We start from the raw sequence: 17156 nt of genomic DNA on the forward strand, positions 1-17156 counted from the left end.
ATCATTTACACCAGGGTCCAATTCTTCACTCGCGGGCAAGTTTCTTACTCTGTGGGCCTCTCTGTTGTCGTTTATGAAAAGGAATGACTTCTCTGAGTGTTAAATGGGATATATAAAACATCTAGCATAGTGGCACTTTTTGAGCACACAGGTTAGGGCCTTGTTTTCTAGATGACAGAAAGTCCATTCTGCCACCTCCTTTCATGGTAATGTCTCTCATGGTTCATTCAGTTTCCTTTAGTGTGGACATGACTTCCTCATCATACTGCCTTTGTTCTAGGGAATCCATTTCAAGTGAGAGGAACTGGCACTTTGTTAATTTACTCACCTGTTTGAGTCCCCACTGTGCCAGACACAGCTCTACGCACTGGGGAAAAGTGTCTGACAAAGAATTGCCCATCGCTTGGAATGTATATTTTGATGGGTGTATTTAGTTTCCTATTGATGCTATAACAAATTACCGTTTAGTGGCTTAAAACCGCACACATTTATTATCTTACTATTCTGGAGGTTGTATATCCAAAATCTGTTTCTGTGGTCTAAAGGCAGGGTAGCAGCAAGGCTGGTTCCTGCTGAGGCTTTGAGGGGAGAATCTGAGTCCTTGCCTTTCTCAGTTTTTGGATGTTGCCTGCATTCCTTGATTGACACTCTCTTCCTCCCTGTTCAAAGCTGACAGTGCAACTTCTTAGTTCTCTCTTCACACTTAGTTCTGTAATGAAGTCTGCCTCTGCCTCCCTCTTAGAAGGATACATGAGATTAATTTGGGCCCCTTGGGCAATCCTGGAAAATCTCCCATCATCAGATCCTTAAATCACATCTCCAAGGCCCTTTTTACAGATAATGTATTCACAGGTTCTAGGGATCAAACTTTGATGTTGGGGGACCCCTATCAGAGGGGAGACAGCATGTTTCCTTTTAATGATTATTGCTCTGAAGAAAAACTGTTCAGATAGGAGGCTGAGATACTACCTCAAGGTGGTGAGGGAAGGCCCCCAGGAAGAGGCACTTGAAACACTCTTTGAAGTAGAATCTGTTTTATTTATAATTTGTTAGTATTTCATACAGAATTAAATACTAAATATTACCTTGGCCCTAGATATTTTAGGTGCATGATAGCTGAAGATCCAGATACTTAATTGGTCATGAACACTCAACTTCCCTGATTCTCCCTGGAGGAAGATTGGTGTGTAGCAAGCATCTCCACTTCCTAAGCAGGAAGGGGATTCCTTGATTTGTACTCACCTCAGTATTACTGCTTGGTACTTGCCACCTGGCACCATCTGTCAGCATTGACTCAAAATTTCCCTGTGCTTAGGCACTGGCAAATTTCTTTGCTGCAAAAAGCCACATAGTATTTTAAGCTTTGTAGGCCATATGGCCCCTATTGGAACGAATCCACTGAGCTGTTGTCGCAAAAACAGCAGCTATGGACAATATTGAAATGTGTGGGTGTAGCTGTTTTCCAATAAAGCTTTATTCATGGATACTGAAACTTGAATTTCATAGAATTATTATGTATTATAAAGTAATGCTCTTGATTTTTCTCCCCTTTATAATTTAAAAATGTTAATCATTCTTGGCTGAGAAGCTGTTAAAAAAACAACACAAAAATAACCAGCTGGTTGGATCTGTCCAGCAAGGCTGTAGTTTGCCAACTCCTGTCATAGGCCTAGGGCCCAGTCTCTTCCAGAAAGTCTATAGCATTTAAGCCATCACTTAGTGTTTTTTCTTTCCTGACCCACAGTTCTCTAGAGGTACAGCCCCAGTGGATGCTGCAGCCTGTTGGCAACATCAGCAATCAGGTTTTGCAGAAAACCAGGAGTTGGCACCTGGAATAGGTTATACAATCCCTGCAAACAAGGAACCTGGGCAGGAGAATTTAAGGAACTTGCCCATGATCACATAGCAGCAGCAAAGTCAGGTTCAAATTTGGACTAAATCTAAGCACCTAACCCAGTACACTATATTGCTTATACTTTTTTAGTGTACCCCACATTTTATTTTTCTGGATGAGAAAACTGAACTGAAGCCCAGCTTATTGTATACAGAGTAGAGTAGTAACTAACACCCAAGTCTTTTATTCTGTAAATATTTTTGAACATCACATATGTGCAAAGTTGGCCCTGGTGATGCAGGGATGAGAGACAAGACTCCTGTCCTTAAGAGTTGATGGGATTGTGTGATGATGCCAGTAGGCTCTAGAGGAGGACCCAACCCAGGCACTACCATGTAAAGGCTTCTGGCTTAATCTTGAAGGACCTTAAGGGATTGGGGTGGAGCACCTGTGCTGAGCATTCTGCTAACATGGTTAACAATTGCAAGAAAGAAAAGGAGAAATATGTTGGAATCTTTAGGGAGGCAAGTAAGATATGGGCCTTACATTGGGGTCTTAGGAGTTCTTGTAACAACATTCTAAAGGAATGCATTAGAAAGGGTTATGTGTATTTTAAATAAAAATAACATGCAGCCTGTCTGTGTAGTGGATCAGGATTTGATGGAAAGAGGGAATTTCAGGGAAGTACAGGGAACCACCTGCAAACACTTCACAGCTTGACTTCAGCCACAGATAGGTCCCCTTTAGTAAGGGGAGAATTGGTAACCTAAAAAAGGGATTTTCCCCAACAGCCACTGGGCTGCTAATATGTAGTATCTCAAACCTGGCAGTTATGTGAGGTGAGGTACAGGGGTACATTAACTTCCTCTGGGGCACCCTGAGACCCCTTCAGGAAGTCCTTGAGGTTAAAATTATCTTTATAATACTAAGATGCTATTTGCCATTTTTATTCTAATTCTCTCACAACTCTATCATGGGGTTTTCCAGAGCCACATGACGGTATTGGAACAGACTGAACACAGGAAAGATATAAGCTGTCTTTTATTAAGACAGACGTTGAAGAGAATTATGAAGATACAAAATGCCACTCTTCTCACTAATTAAAAATACTTTAACGAATTATTTGTTTAATATTTAAGATATTTACTATTTTAATAATTTTAGATGTTTTAATATTTAAAATACTAAAAAAATTTTTAGTTTTAATTCCTAGTAACTAAATATTAATAAATAAGCCCCTTATTAACCAAAGCTCTTTGGGGTCCTAAATAATTCAAGGTTGTAAAGGGATCTTGAGACTAAAAAATTTGAAGACTCTTGTTGTCAGCTACTATGGACAGCAGTCACTATTTATAGCAGTTGTGTTTGGAGGAAAATGGTTATTTTTCTTTCTCTCCTTTACCCCATCTGTGTGCTCCTGTCTTAAAGTGTCTGGGGGAGCTGTCTTATATGTTTTTTATATTTCAGGTATGAAACTACTTACCTGGAGCTGAATGACAGCAATTTCAGTTTTAAGTTGGATTAAAATTTGAAAACAGCATGTTTATTTCTGGGGCCATCTGAATGCTTCAGTTACCTGTCTTGCTGATGGTAGTTTTCAGATGAAAAGTACCTTTTCAGGCTCACTCAGCTTGTTTTGTAAAATCTGTGCACTGGTTGATATAATTTTATTTTAAGCTTGAACCATAAGAACCTAGGGCTGATACAGAATTTCAGTACAGAACATTATAAACACTGGTGGAGGGAGGATGTGGCTTTCTATTTTAGCATAACAATGCATTTTCTTTTGTTCTAGTAGGTATGTTGCAGGGAGGGCCAGGGGAAGATGGATACCAGAAAGGGTCGTTTTCATCTGGTCAGCCAGTGGTTGTGTTCTCTATTAAGTACATGCAGATAAAATGAGACTGAGATTTAAAAAGTAATTTTTCCAGAAGAGCATCTAGGTGCATTTATTAATTCTTTTTACCAGCAAGTCTGCCTTATGTTCTTTGAGACGAACTGGGGAGTAACACGTGCTGTTTGATTCTTATACTGATCCTTAGATCTGAATGTCTACTATTACCCAGTTGTCTTTCCTCCCACAGTGCCTTATATTGGAGGAGGAGCCTCAGCCATCATGCCAGCTGATGAATACTGGCTGTGTTTACCGGCCTCTCCTTTTAGACCTTTTGTACAGACGGTCAGGGTGGTGCCTTGTCCCCACTGTTGCTGGCTTCCAGGTGTTGTCCCTGCAGTCCCCGAGCCATCACTACCTGCTGTGCTGCCGAGAGGCAATCCCAGTACTCTGCCTCTTCCACCTTTTACTGCATCCCCTTCCACATTCCCAGCATCCTCTTCTGCCGACCCTAAGCTCTGCCTTTCGCCCCCTACGTCTGATGGTAGGGAGGAGAAAAATGTGCAGTCTGGGCTGGTAAGTTTGGGGGCCTTTTGATTTTTAAGGTTGAAACTTGATTTTTTAGAAACACTTTTTTTGTACTTGTTAACTTTTGCAGTCATTACCTCATGGTAGCACAGATTTTTGTTTTAATAAAAGGTAATACTAAATATTATCATCAAAACAGTGTTTCAATATGAAATGTACTGACATGTATAAAAATTAGTGGAATGAAATGATTTTTAAAGATTGAATGTCTAGCATGTATATTATAAAGCCTGTTACATACCAGGTAGATTGAAATAAAATACTAAATATAATATATGAGGCTTCATGCATAGGTAGATTAAAGAAGTGAGCTTTACAGAGTCGTGCTTGTTTATTTAGCGCCACCTCCCCTTTCTTTGCTTACTTCAAATGTCTTGCAAAAGCAGGGACTTTTACATTTAACTTTTCCTGCAGGCAAATATCAATGATTTTTTTTTCTGAATTCCTGGGTTTTATGCCTTACCTAAACAATGTAGAAAAGTCTTAAAATATTTGGCTAATCTGTTTTGATTCCTATTTACAGGCCCCTATCTTAACCTGACACCACAGTCCACTCATTATTCTACCTTTGACTTGAAAGTCATCTTGGCTCCCAAGTTGTATTGATAGTTCTACTAAAAAAGTACAGAACAAATGTTTTTAAAAACCTAATTTAAAAACTAGCGTAACAATTGTGGGGAAAAGGGCTGACCAAACTTATTTAGGCCGAATTTGGTTTCACTGGGCTATCAGGACCTTATGTAAAAGTACTATATGAACACTTTTAGGTAGATGTTGTGATGTGAAGAGGCATTAGGACAATCCTAAGAGAAAACAAGCTACTGATCACCACTTGAGGGAAGGTTGAACATTTCTGTTGGTGTGCTGTAATGTAAATCAAATATTTTTCCCTTGAAAGTTCCTTTTGCTTTTCTTTAAAGAAAGATTTTTGCCCAAAACTTTTCAGGCATTGATGCTTTTAAGTTAAATTGTTTCTCCTTCCATTGTTTTTCTTTTTTAGGCTTATGAAGAGGGCCGACTTCAAAGACTATTGAAGATGAATGGCTCTGAGGATCTATCTGAGTCCTATGACTATGATCTCATCATCATTGGAGGGGGCTCCGGAGGACTGGCAGCTGCCAAGGCAAGGCTCCTTGTGTGTTGCCTGACTCCTAGGTAGAAGAGTCACATCCCTGACAGAGTTCTCCAGGTTCTCTGTGGAATTTGAGCCACTCTTTTGACATTTTGCACATTAATTTGGGCAGGACATATTAAGGGACCACTTTGTAAATCATTTTCCAAATTGATCTGCTTGTTTGAAATAGTGGGCCCTGTACTGAGGTACATTTTCATTTCAAGTTTGGTAGATTTTTCAGAAATAATAAGGTTATTGTATGGAAATGGTTTGAAATTAAATAAATACATTTCTTACTCTTTAAATATAAATACTATATTTTCACTTTAATGATTTCCTTATTCACTACCCATCTTCCCCAGTAGAAAGATGAGCAGTTGAATTTCTTAAACTTATTTATTAAAAATGGTTGCCTCCCGTGAAGTGGGCTAAAAGAACAACCGTGAACTCTGTGGCCTGGAGATGATGAGTGGAGGATGTATAAATAGGAGAGGTTAAGGGGGTGAGGTTCCTGGCCCTGAATTGAGATACATTTTCTACCTGTGAGGGGCCCTTGGGCCTGTCATCCTTCCCCAACAGGTTCTCGTGAAAGATGAGGGGGTCATACTCCTCCAAGATGGAGCTTGTGGAGAATCAGTAAAGATAGATTCAAATGAGGTGGCCCAGAGTAGGAGTAGGCCAGTGTCTGGCATCAAGTGGTGCTTTGCTATAAATGGTTCAGGAGGAATTCCATTGTATTTTGCCTTAGTGATGCTGGTTTTGAAGGACACATAGTCTGAGGCCTTTCAAATAACCTTTGGTGGTCTGGTTGCCAATACACAGCTTACTCTCTGGGGAAAAGAAGGCTCCTCTGCACAATGAACTTCCGGCTGTTGTCATTCCTTCCCAAAAGTAGATTTGGAGACTACAGAGATGAGTCTTTTCATTGGCTTCTCACATGAAAATTTTAGAGAATCTGACAATTTCAGAAGAAAATGTGTTCTGCCTAGACACTGAATTAGATAAAACTTCAAAGTACTCTAAAAAATATCTTACAGGATGCAGGTTGAATCAAGGGTTATAGATTATCAGCAGATCTTCTTTACTGGCTGCTTACAGTTGCTTAGGAATGGCCGCATATTTCTCAGATATTGCTTAATTGGTTACTGGTTGAGAGGAATTAGGTAAGAGGAGTCTGGGGTTTCCAGTTGACTGTGATATTTACAACTAATTTGCATTTCTTTGAAGCTACCCTTATGACTATCCGAGTATTGTTTAATTTTTGTCTTGGAGTTGCACTAATCATCATGGTATATGAAATTCCCACGTATTAATAGCTGGCTATGTTTTAGGCATTATAGCTTAGTAAGAATAGCATGGGTTTCTAAAAGCCCATTTTCTAGTCTATCATGTTAACCTTTCCAACTCATTTTAATAATTATATTTTCCAGGAGGCAGCCAAATATAACAAGAAAGTGTTGGTCCTGGATTTTGTCACTCCAACCCCTCTTGGAACTAGATGGGGTAAGCTTTTAAAATACTTTAGAAATGAATTTGTAGGAGCGGTTTTTCCTCTGGCTTTGGTTTAAATGGCTCTTAAAACCCAGTTAAGGAATTAAAATTAAAAAGAAACCCAAAAACCAAAAACATATACCTCTTTGCCTTGTGTTAAGTTAAAGTAGATTCCAGTTAAATATTGAAAATTTAAATTCTTTGGTGCAAAGACAAGATAATACAAAACCTTATCATCCACAGCTGTTAAGATGATTTAAAATTAACTTGAGTAATAAGCTAGTATACTTAGTGGCTTAATAACTGAAAGTTAAAAACTTTATCTGTGGATTTCTGTTTTGAACCCACCTCCTACATTCAGGAAGAACTGGAATCAGATACCTTAAGGCATAGTCCTTGTTTCTTCTGAGTCTTGGTGAATTATATGTTCATTATTCATTTACTCACCAAATATTTATTGAACACTTAACTAAGAACAAGGGCTGCAGGCATGTGACAGTAAACACGGTAAACGTGAAGTTACTGTCCTTGGGGCGTTTGCATTCTAGTGGGGAAACCAAAGAATTATGATAAGTGATATTGAAAAAAATGATCTGGTGGAATAGAGAGGGCCTGGAAAGAGTTAAGCTTCGAGAAGGTTGCAAAGGAAGGCCTCTGAAGAGGTGGCATTTGGGTGAGGCCAGAAGTGCCAAATGCTGAGGAAGAACCTTCCAGGCAGCTTTCCGCTGAGGTGGCTAACAGTCCTGTGTGGTTGTGGTGTGTGTGGGGGAGCTGGAGGTAAGATTGAGGGGAGGGCAGGTGTCAGACTGCACAGGTCCTTGTTACAATGAGGAATTTGGACCTCATCAAAGCATAGTAGGAAGTCTTCCAGGAGGGGAGTAATGTGACATGTACATCTTACCAAGATACCTTGACTGCTTAAATGAGGAGGAGGCAAGAAACATAAACTTTGGATGAGGTCATCACAGTTTCTATGCGTCCATTCAGCAAACATGTACTAGGTGTCAATTTTGTGTCAGGCCCTGTTCTTGTGGAGAACCTCTGTCCTGTGGAGCTTATGCTCCACCACGATGCTGGTAGCATTCTCAGGGCTGGTTGGTGTGTCCTGAGCTGTGAGGTGCACTGCCATCTCTCACTCTTACATAATCATGCTGTAGTCGGGCAGCTGTGTCTGGGGAGGTCTCTCCCTGTGCTCTTAGACAAACTTCAACCCGAACAGGGGAGGGTTCTTAACTCTGGATGAGAAAGAATTCTCAAACAGGTCAGATTAGTGGAGGTAAGGAAGGAATTCATTAAAGCAAGAGTAGCAGCGAATGGCAGCAGCCATGCAGGTGGCAGAGAGCGAGCAAGGAAGAGCAGCGGGAGGAAATGGAAGCTCATTGAACTGCTCGGTGTAGGGCAGATCCCTTGCCAACTCTGGAAGCCAGGGTCACCTGGCATCCAGTATCTTCTTGAATCAGCCCCTACCACCTGAGGATTTGGGGGAGCCACAGAGCACTGGGTAGATTATGTTCTGAGAACTTCCCAAAGCTAAGGAAGGAGATTTCTAGGCAGGCTGCTAAGGAGCACGATTGTACAGCTGTAGTCTTGTGGTGGTCACCCGGGTGATGGGAACACGGAAGCCCAAATCAGAGATCTTAGTAGCCCTTCCCTACTTGTCTGAAGTAGGACAGAGAGAGAGAAGACTTGTGCTTAAGTCTAGAAAATTGAATGAAGTGGCAAAGTAATAGACACTTACACTGGGAAAAGGGGTCTCATTTTAATCTCCCAAGAGGCTTGAAAAAGTACAGAGACAAAATGCAGTAAGTTGAGCAGCGAGAAGTCTTTATTTAAGGCAAAGTACACCGAAGAAAGAGGAGGTTAGGCAGCCTCAGAGAGGAGGCTCGCTTACAGGTTTAGGATTCTGTCTTTTAAGGGTTTCAAGAATGGGGCAAAGGGCCAGGGGGTGGGGGGGTGCATAGGCTTGACATCTAGTCTCATGGTGTCTGTCTCTGGTGAGAGATGTTGTGTCACCATCCACAGTCTCAGTCCTCTAAATATTCTGTAAGATAAACTTAACACAAGAGGTTTCTTCATCCTGTTCTTCTCCAAGATAGTGGTTACCCTAAGCAGGGTTAAGAATCTCACCTCATAACTCCCTTTTTTTAAAAATGGAATCTTAGTGGTAAGATGGGGTCCTTCCTGTTGTTACTGTTTTCATCCTCATTTTTCATCATAGGCAAGAAAAGTTAATCATGACGCTTGTCCCACGTCCCTGCTCTACCCCGCTGCCATTTTGGCTCCCTCCCCACCTGCCCACATTTTATTCTAATGGAGACAAGTGATCACCATGTTCCTTTGGCTCAAGGGTGCTAACCCTTTGGGGTTTTTTGGTCATGTGTCCTTTTGTGAGACTCCACAAAAGCTACAGACCATCTCCTTTAAAAAATGCTCATATATGCCAAATTCTGTAGTTTCGGGACCCACTGCAGTCCAACCTCCCCAGCTAAATAACTCCTTTATCAGTTAGTTCCCGTCACAGATTCAGTGACAGGCATAGGGTTGTTCACAAAGTAAAATTTCAATTTCTGGCATCTTTTTCAGCAGTCAATTAATTTTCAGTCCTTTGAGTATATGGAAATTGTGGAAATTCCCCTTTTTTGCTTTTATGTAGGATGATGTCACTGTGTTAGGTGTATGAGGCTTTCTGAACTTGGAAATGTCATGAGACTTAGGAGTAAACTTGCGTAAATAGTATTGACTACATTAAGCAAATAAATTATGACCTTTTATAGAATGGTAATAATTGTTGACCTTCTTTGAAGGACTGTGGAGCAACCTATAAACTGACTCCCAATGTTGTTGCAGGCCTTGGAGGAACATGCGTGAATGTGGGCTGCATACCTAAAAAACTGATGCATCAAGCAGCTTTGTTAGGACAAGCCCTGCAAGACTCTCGAACCTATGGATGGAACATTGGGGAGACGGGTATGGATGGAAAACTCCTCTTCCATGTGTGCTTGTGGGGGTTTGAGTTGTGATCTTGAGATAAATATGTACCATGCAATTTTATAAGACTAGCAAATAACCTGAAAGTTGTTTTTATTGTTTACAGTTTTCATGGATAAAATCGCTGCATTTATTCTGTGTCAGGTAGCTACATAGCTATTATGATGAGAACAGTTAATGCCCTTGGAGTATCTTTCTAAAATAGAAAACCAGAAATCTTTGGAATAAATTCTCTTAACTTTGTAGTGGTTTTATAAGGGAGTTTTATACTTGCTTTCCTTTGAAGCTGTTGGATATTCCTCTCTCCAGAGATGTCTGTTTTATGAGTTGATACTTTGGGGGTGGGGGATTGTTTATTTGTTGAGAAGGGAATGGTCAGTCTTTGTTGGATTAAAAGTATTTAGGATCCCCTAGAAACCCTAATAAAGTTGAAGAGGAATTTGCCAACTTTAGAAAGTAGATAGCATTGTTTGGTAGAAGAAAAAAAATGAAGCCTGGTATATAAAGCTTCATGGTCAGTTAATAACATAGGCATATATAGCCTGCAGGGCATGCTCCGATTTTTCTTCTGTGCCCTTTAAAGGAAAAACCTAAGACCTATCCATTTTCTGACCACACTTATAAGATCTGTGACACGTGCCTCTCCCCACCATCATTTCACACATTGTCTTGACCAGTGTTTTCAGTGGATTTCTGTCCCTAGGATACCTAGGGTTAAGATCTTTCCTTTACCCACCTTGTCCCCTTAAAGTAGGTTTTTGTAATAGACCTGACTTTGCCATTTATTGCCTGTGTGATGAGGATTAAACACAGTAGTATGATTAAAATACCTGCTCCTCAGCAAGTGTTACTTCTGAACCTGTCTCCTGGACTTGGCTACTTATAATTCTTCCTCCAGTTTCAATAAATTGGAGTAGATTCTGCCAAGTACTTGGTTCTGTATTTTTAATTTACAAGTATAATAGGACATTGTACATTTGAACCAAGTTAGTTTCCTCTTAAGAAGAAGGGCATGTAACAAGAACATGAATCTGAAAAAGTCTAGAATTTGTTGGAAAGCATAAGGTCGTTCCAAACAAGTTTCGATTTTTGTAGCTTTATACTTTTCATATACTCTCTTCATAGTGAATGCCACTGGCCCTTCAATCTAGGTAAACAGCAGTGCTGGGGAGCTGTAACTCAGAGTCACACAATTTCTATTCATTTGTATAGGGTTAGGACTCAAACTGGTATGTTGTACTAGTTGATGTTAGCTTTAAACTATCAACTCTTAGGAAAAATGAAGTCAGTGTAGCAGAATTGCTTAATTTAGGTAGAAATGTAGGGAAATTTATGTAGTAGATCTTTAGAATCTTAAAAAACTAGGTAAGTACAGGTTTCTGTTTAATGTTATTTTGATTAATAGGGCCAAGTAAGTATAATTCTGATAAATTCAATAATCAGGTGGGTGGTAAAATAACTTGATGGATTGACAGAGCTTACCAGCAAAAGAATGTCTCTGTAGCTGTTAAGTGACAAAAATAAGCCCTGGCTATACTTATTGATGGTGAATTTATTCTAAGTTAATAAAGAACTAAGAAATGTAAAGTGGTTGAGGTGATAAAGAGCCGCTACCAGCACAGTCCAGGTCTGTACGTACATTCAAACCAGCAAAGCTCCCTGAATCTTGTGGACTTTTAAAACTGTGAGCCAACTGAATGTTCTTTTGTCTGTCCTTACAGAAGCTATTTACTCAACTCATGTAACAGTTTTGCCTCTTCTGTGCTTCCTCCCCCTTCCGAGGTTTTAAGGATAGAAATACATAATTTTCTCTGTTTATACCTTCCACCTCCTGTGTTTGGCAGCAGCAATCCCAGTCTTCAGTGAGAGCTATTGAGGAGCCATGCACTCTGTTTAGTTCCCTGCACTCTTCCTACATGAAGCTTGGTGGTGTGTTCAGTGACACGATGGGCAGCCTTTCTCTTTAAACCTGGGGCCTGCAGCAGCTGTGAAACAGGAGTGGGGCTTCGTGGGAGCACGTGGGGCTTGTGGGCGTGGCCTGTTGAACCTGCCAGGACCCCCACTGAGGGAGGAGTAGTCATTTCTTTTTTATGTGAAGAATACAGTGGATTTAAATAGACTACTTTATGTCATTAGGTTCGAGAGAAAGAAAGAAACTTGGAGGTATATTTCATGTTCCCAACATATGAATTGTGAGGCTTACTTTGTATTTTTCAATAGAAACCTATCTAATCTCATGTCCTTGACCAGTTTTCTAGGAAAACTGTCTTCTCTGACCTCGCAGATAGTTCTGAGAGTGGTGAGGAAGGAAAGGGACTCAGGCCATGCAGCTCAGCTGAATCTGCTCAGGTGACCCGGGAGTGACACATCCAGGACTCAGCCTGTGATCTGTGCTTTTCTTAAAGCTCCAAATTGAGAATGCACAGAAAAAGTCTCAGGCCTTAAAATAAAAATTACTTGAGCTCTGTCATATAAACTGGATGAATCGGTCCTTTCTGGAAGATTTATTGGCTTTAATTTTTCAGACTTACCTGTTAGGGTTCTATGCTTAAGAATTAAATGTGCCTTTAAAAAATTAAAGTATTAGAAGAAGTTTTAGGATCCTGTCATTACAAAGAAAGCAACATCACTGGTTCATGGAGACTGGGAGTGGGCGTGGCTGCCTACTCTACCAGAGGGTGAAGGACCTTGGGTATGGGCAGGGGGTTTTCAGAAGAAGGCTGTAACCGGGTTAAGGTTGGAATATGTCTAATCATTGGATTTGAATTTATTGAAGTACAAATTGAATTTAATGGTGCTATTATTTAATCTTAGCAGTGTCTTACTTTAGAATATGTTATCCCCTGTAGGATTTGTAGAGTGTAAGCTACTCAGTTCTACAGTTGTTAAAATTTCCGAAGTGACTCTTCCCTTTGATCTGGTTCATTATTCTCCTTGGGTGTGTTACTGGCACGCTGGGCTGGGTGGCTCCTTGTTGTACGGAACTATAAAGGACATTTAGCATGACTGACCCCAAAAACATTAAAAAAAAAAAAAGTATCTGGAATTTGCTTGAAATACTCTAGTTTAAAAAAGAGAAGGAGAGAGGAGAGGAGGGAGGGAGAGGGAGGGAAGAGGAGGGAGGGACAGAGAGGAGGGAGGCAGGGAGGCAGGGAGGCGTATAAAATGGAATTGATGAAGTGTTCATTGTTGCAGCTCGGTGGGGGCCCGTTGGGGAGGGTGACACCGTTCCATCCCGTTCCTGGTGGAGGGACAGGGTTCCTGCCTCTGTTAATATGGTGGTAGACAGAGGCCACAGGATAGGTTGGAATTCCCTGCAGTGTTCCGCACTCCCCGCCCCCAGCACCTAGTCCTCTCCTATCACAACCACTGTGGCTTCACAGTCACTTTTTTAAAAAATTGAACTGAAGTAAACTTCCTGTTCATCTCTAGTAAATGAGAAAAAACACGTGTGTGGTTATTTGAGTCCTAAGGGTTACCAGAAAGCCTTGCGTTGTTTAATTGTACGGTAGTTTCCTAAAAGGGAAAGAATATTTGAAGATGAAAAGGCTGTTCATGTGCTTCAAGTGAAGGGCTTGACTTCTCAGACTGCCAGCTCTGCTCAGCATTCCTCCTGAATAGTTCTCGAGAAAGAATCTTTGTGAGGCAGTTGAGAAGCTAAGCATTTTGTCTTATTTTCTTGTGCAGTTAAACATGACTGGGAAAAAATGACCGAAGCTGTGCAGAACCACATTGGCTCTCTGAACTGGGGCTACCGGGTAGCACTTCGGGAGAAAAAAGTCACCTATGAGAATGCGTACGGGGAGTTTGTCGGTCCCCATAGGATTAAGGTAATTGTGTGACAGCCTGAGTGCCTTTGTTTTGTTTGTTTGAAGCTTTGCCTGGGGGCAGGGGAGGAGAAAAGAAGGTAATTATCCTAAGGGCGGTAGCTACCTCGACCCAGACTGTTCAGTTCGCTTTTGCAGGCCCACCTCTCTTGTGGGGTGGTGAAGAATGTGGGTTTGGATTGGGGGCCCTATTACCTGGATTCACGTCTTGGCTCTGCCACCTACTAGCATTGTGATCTTGAGCAGGTTCTGTGGTTACTCAGAGCCTTAATCTCTTATTTAAGAGGATCAGATTGGACCATGTGGTGAATGGCCTTTGTTAACCATAAAGCTTACAATTCTAAGGGATAATTACATTAAAATGAACTTATTGGTTCCTTCATAGACAACAAATAACAAAGGCAAAGAAAAAATCTATTCAGCAGAGAGATTTCTGATTGCTACTGGTGAAAGGCCACGTTACTTGGGCATTCCTGGTGACAGAGAATACTGCATCAGCAGGTAAGGAAAAAATTGCAGGGGAAAAAGAAAAAAGCCATTGTGGATTTAAGCTTTCCCTCTTTTTCTCCAGACCCATTTAATCCATTTCCTAGAACTTAAGATCTTTTTGCCACATTATTGCCCAGTAGGGCAGGGGATTGGGAAAAGGAAAAAGAGAACATTTAAAAATTTTGAAATTGTAAACATTGGTCATCCTACCACCCAGAGTTAACCTCACTGCTAACAGGTATATGCTTATATTTATATTTGTGATTGAAATTTATATATGTGTAAGCATATATTTTAAGTGTATAATATGTAAAATTAGATGGATATTCATAAGCATTTTGTAAAATGATACATATGTATATACATTTCTGGGGCAAAACTAGGATCGTCTATTACCCTTTTACACTTGTAATGTGAATACTAAAAGAATTAGAGGATATACACCATTTTAGGTTTATCAGACCCTCATCCCTACTCATTGCTATTCAAATGGTCTTAGCTCATAAATGTAACTTTTGAAATAAGTGAGTCAAGTAAGAAGGTTTTGCTGTGTGATTGATACTCGCCCATTGCATGATAATACCGGTATTATTGTTCAGTTTTAAATTAAATTATGAAGACATTATGACAGATAATTGATAAATATGTCCTCTTGAATGCTTTTTGCCCAGGAGTTTCTGATTGTGTTATAAATTACTCGTTTTTCAGTCCCTCTGCCTCTCTCGCTCTCTTTTTGGGGAGCATGGTTTTTTTCCTTTGTGCGTCATATAGGAGCAGTTCAAGTGGCAGCTGTCATCTTTGTTGTCTTGTTTAGGCTCCCTTCTCATATTTTATAAAACTCATTTCTTATTAATGCTTTTATGATCTCCTATATGTTACAGAGTATTCTCGACTAGAAGACTTTGTCAGGATTTGCTTTTTATAATTCATTGCTTTTTATAATTTATTTTTCCCACTCTTCTCCCCACTTTTGATAATTGGTATCTGAGATATGAGGAAGTCACACAGATTTTCCACCTCGGAGAGAGCTTAGTGGTGGAGTGAGGGTGGGATCTGGGTTTGCAGATGGATGATATTAAACACATTAGTGGAGAACTATTCCAAACAGTTAAGAATCATTTTATTTGACCATGAGGCAGACTAAAGTCAGAAGTTTACATACAAGGTTTGCTGTGCTTGGCCACAGGTAGCTTGAATTACTCCCAAAGCGACTGAGTGGCAAGAAGGGGAGTGTGTCTAAGACCTTATAAAAACTTATCATGTAGTATATGTGTAGCTAATTGATGTTTTTAATCTTCAAAGTGTCTTGTTCTTAAGAAAGTAAAAATGTTTACTTAGATTTGTTCGTTATTCACATATAACCATTTTCCTATTTCTGTTTTCTTCCTTTTTAATTTCTTTTCAGTGATGATCTTTTTTCCCTACCTTACTGCCCGGGTAAGACCCTGGTGGTTGGAGCATCGTATGTTGCTTTGGAATGTGCTGGATTTCTTGCTGGCATTGGTTTAGATGTCACTGTTATGGTGCGGTCCATTCTCCTTAGAGGATTTGACCAGGACATGGCCAACAAAATTGGAGAACATATGGAAGAGCATGGGGTCAAGTTTATAAAGGAATTTGTACCAATAAAAGTAAGTGGGTTGCCTGTAGGTCTGTTGATTATACTCAAAGGCAGAAGAAGGGTTTGGGGTGGGTGACAGAAGCATTATCACTAATAGAAGTGCTTTAAATCCTCAACTGTGTCTGCTGTTGGCATGGAAACTTGTCCCTGCACACCACCTAAACAGCTTTTGTTCTTATTTGCATCTTAATAATTTCTTCATTCCTTTCTCATTTTTCTTACCTTTGGTTCCCTTCTGCTTAATGTTTCCCGTTATGCATTCCTTTATTAATCTTTGGTCTGTTGTACCTATGTGATTTAAATAAGAGTTCAAGACTGGGCTGATTTAATTCTTTTTTCTGTAACACTGCTTGGTATTTTGTAGTCAGCAGAGGAACTACACTCTGGCTTCCCTGACAAGGATTATCTGATTTTGTTAACATGGGCTGGCCTTTTTTGCTCATCTCATCTTCTGAAAAGGCCAAATAATGTGCCAAGTTATGTTGGGACTTGTTAAACATGGTCACAAATGTTTTGTTACATAACAGTGACAAAATCGACTACTTTGTGGATCTCAGGCTAAGAGAGAGTTTCCTGTTGTGTGGCTAAAGTTGGGATTATTTTGTGAAAGTTAAGGAAAGTTAGCTGGCATTTTAAAAATTGCTCAGTGGCTTAATTTAGGGACTCTGCATGATCATGAGTCTCTTAATGTTGATAGAGCATGAGTGCTAAGATCAGAATGACGTGGGTCCAAGGCTGTCATGCCAGGATCTTGCTTTATGACTTTGGCAGATTTACTTAACCTACCCAAGCTTCAGTTTCTTCTGTAAATTTAGGATGATAGCAGCACCTCTCAGAATTCTTGTGAAGATTGCATTAGCTAATAGAAAGTTGTTAGAACAGTACCTGGCATAGAGAATGTCTAAATAAAATCAATCTACCTTATATAATGTGAGGATTAAGTAGCAAATTTCCTAGACATTATTATTAGTACTTGACTAGATTAGTTGAGCAAAGATTAGATGAGCAAAGAAGGCCAGCCCATGTTAACAAAATAAGATAATCCTTATCAGGGAGGCCAGAGTGTAGTTCTCCTGCTGACTACACGACACCAAGCAGTGTTACAGAAAGAAAGGGCTTATTTTGGGGGTAGTAGAGGTCTATGTGCTGTATTTGCATTGGACTATTATTAGATGACAACAGCTGTGTGTATATGCTGTACTGAGAGAAGAGTGACGTCTCCCTTTATAATACCTAAACGTCTTGGGGGTGTGGGTCCCTTTGAGAACCTAGCGAACTACCCCTAGTGAAAGAAACCTTTGTGTACATGCATTTCACTTTGGTTCCCCCGGCAGCTGATTCCCATAGGCCAGCAGTGAACACTTGCTGTT

General features: G+C 40.2%; 1 protein-coding gene across 6 annotated transcripts in view; it reads left to right on the forward strand.

Moving 5' to 3' along the window:
- TXNRD1 (thioredoxin reductase 1) overlaps window positions 1-17156 on the forward strand; it is a 59658-nt gene that overhangs the window by 15404 nt on the left and 27098 nt on the right. For 3 of the 6 annotated variants that reach the window (XM_073213756.1, XM_073213758.1, XM_073213757.1), the window contains exons 3-9: window positions 3919-4244; window positions 5257-5379; window positions 6801-6873; window positions 9709-9828; window positions 13537-13679; window positions 14062-14177; window positions 15571-15796. In XM_073213756.1, the coding sequence (XP_073069857.1) occupies window positions 3951-4244; window positions 5257-5379; window positions 6801-6873; window positions 9709-9828; window positions 13537-13679; window positions 14062-14177; window positions 15571-15796 (1095 nt within the window). In that variant the 5' untranslated portion in view covers window positions 3919-3950. The remainder of the gene's footprint in view (window positions 1-3918; window positions 4245-5256; window positions 5380-6800; window positions 6874-9708; window positions 9829-13536; window positions 13680-14061; window positions 14178-15570; window positions 15797-17156) is intronic. The other 3 variants (XM_073213759.1, XM_073213760.1, XM_073213761.1) reach the window with 1 other exon arrangement.

This window comes from Manis javanica, chromosome 10 (assembly GCF_040802235.1).
Source record: "Manis javanica isolate MJ-LG chromosome 10, MJ_LKY, whole genome shotgun sequence".
Taxonomy (NCBI): Eukaryota; Metazoa; Chordata; class Mammalia; order Pholidota; family Manidae; genus Manis; species Manis javanica.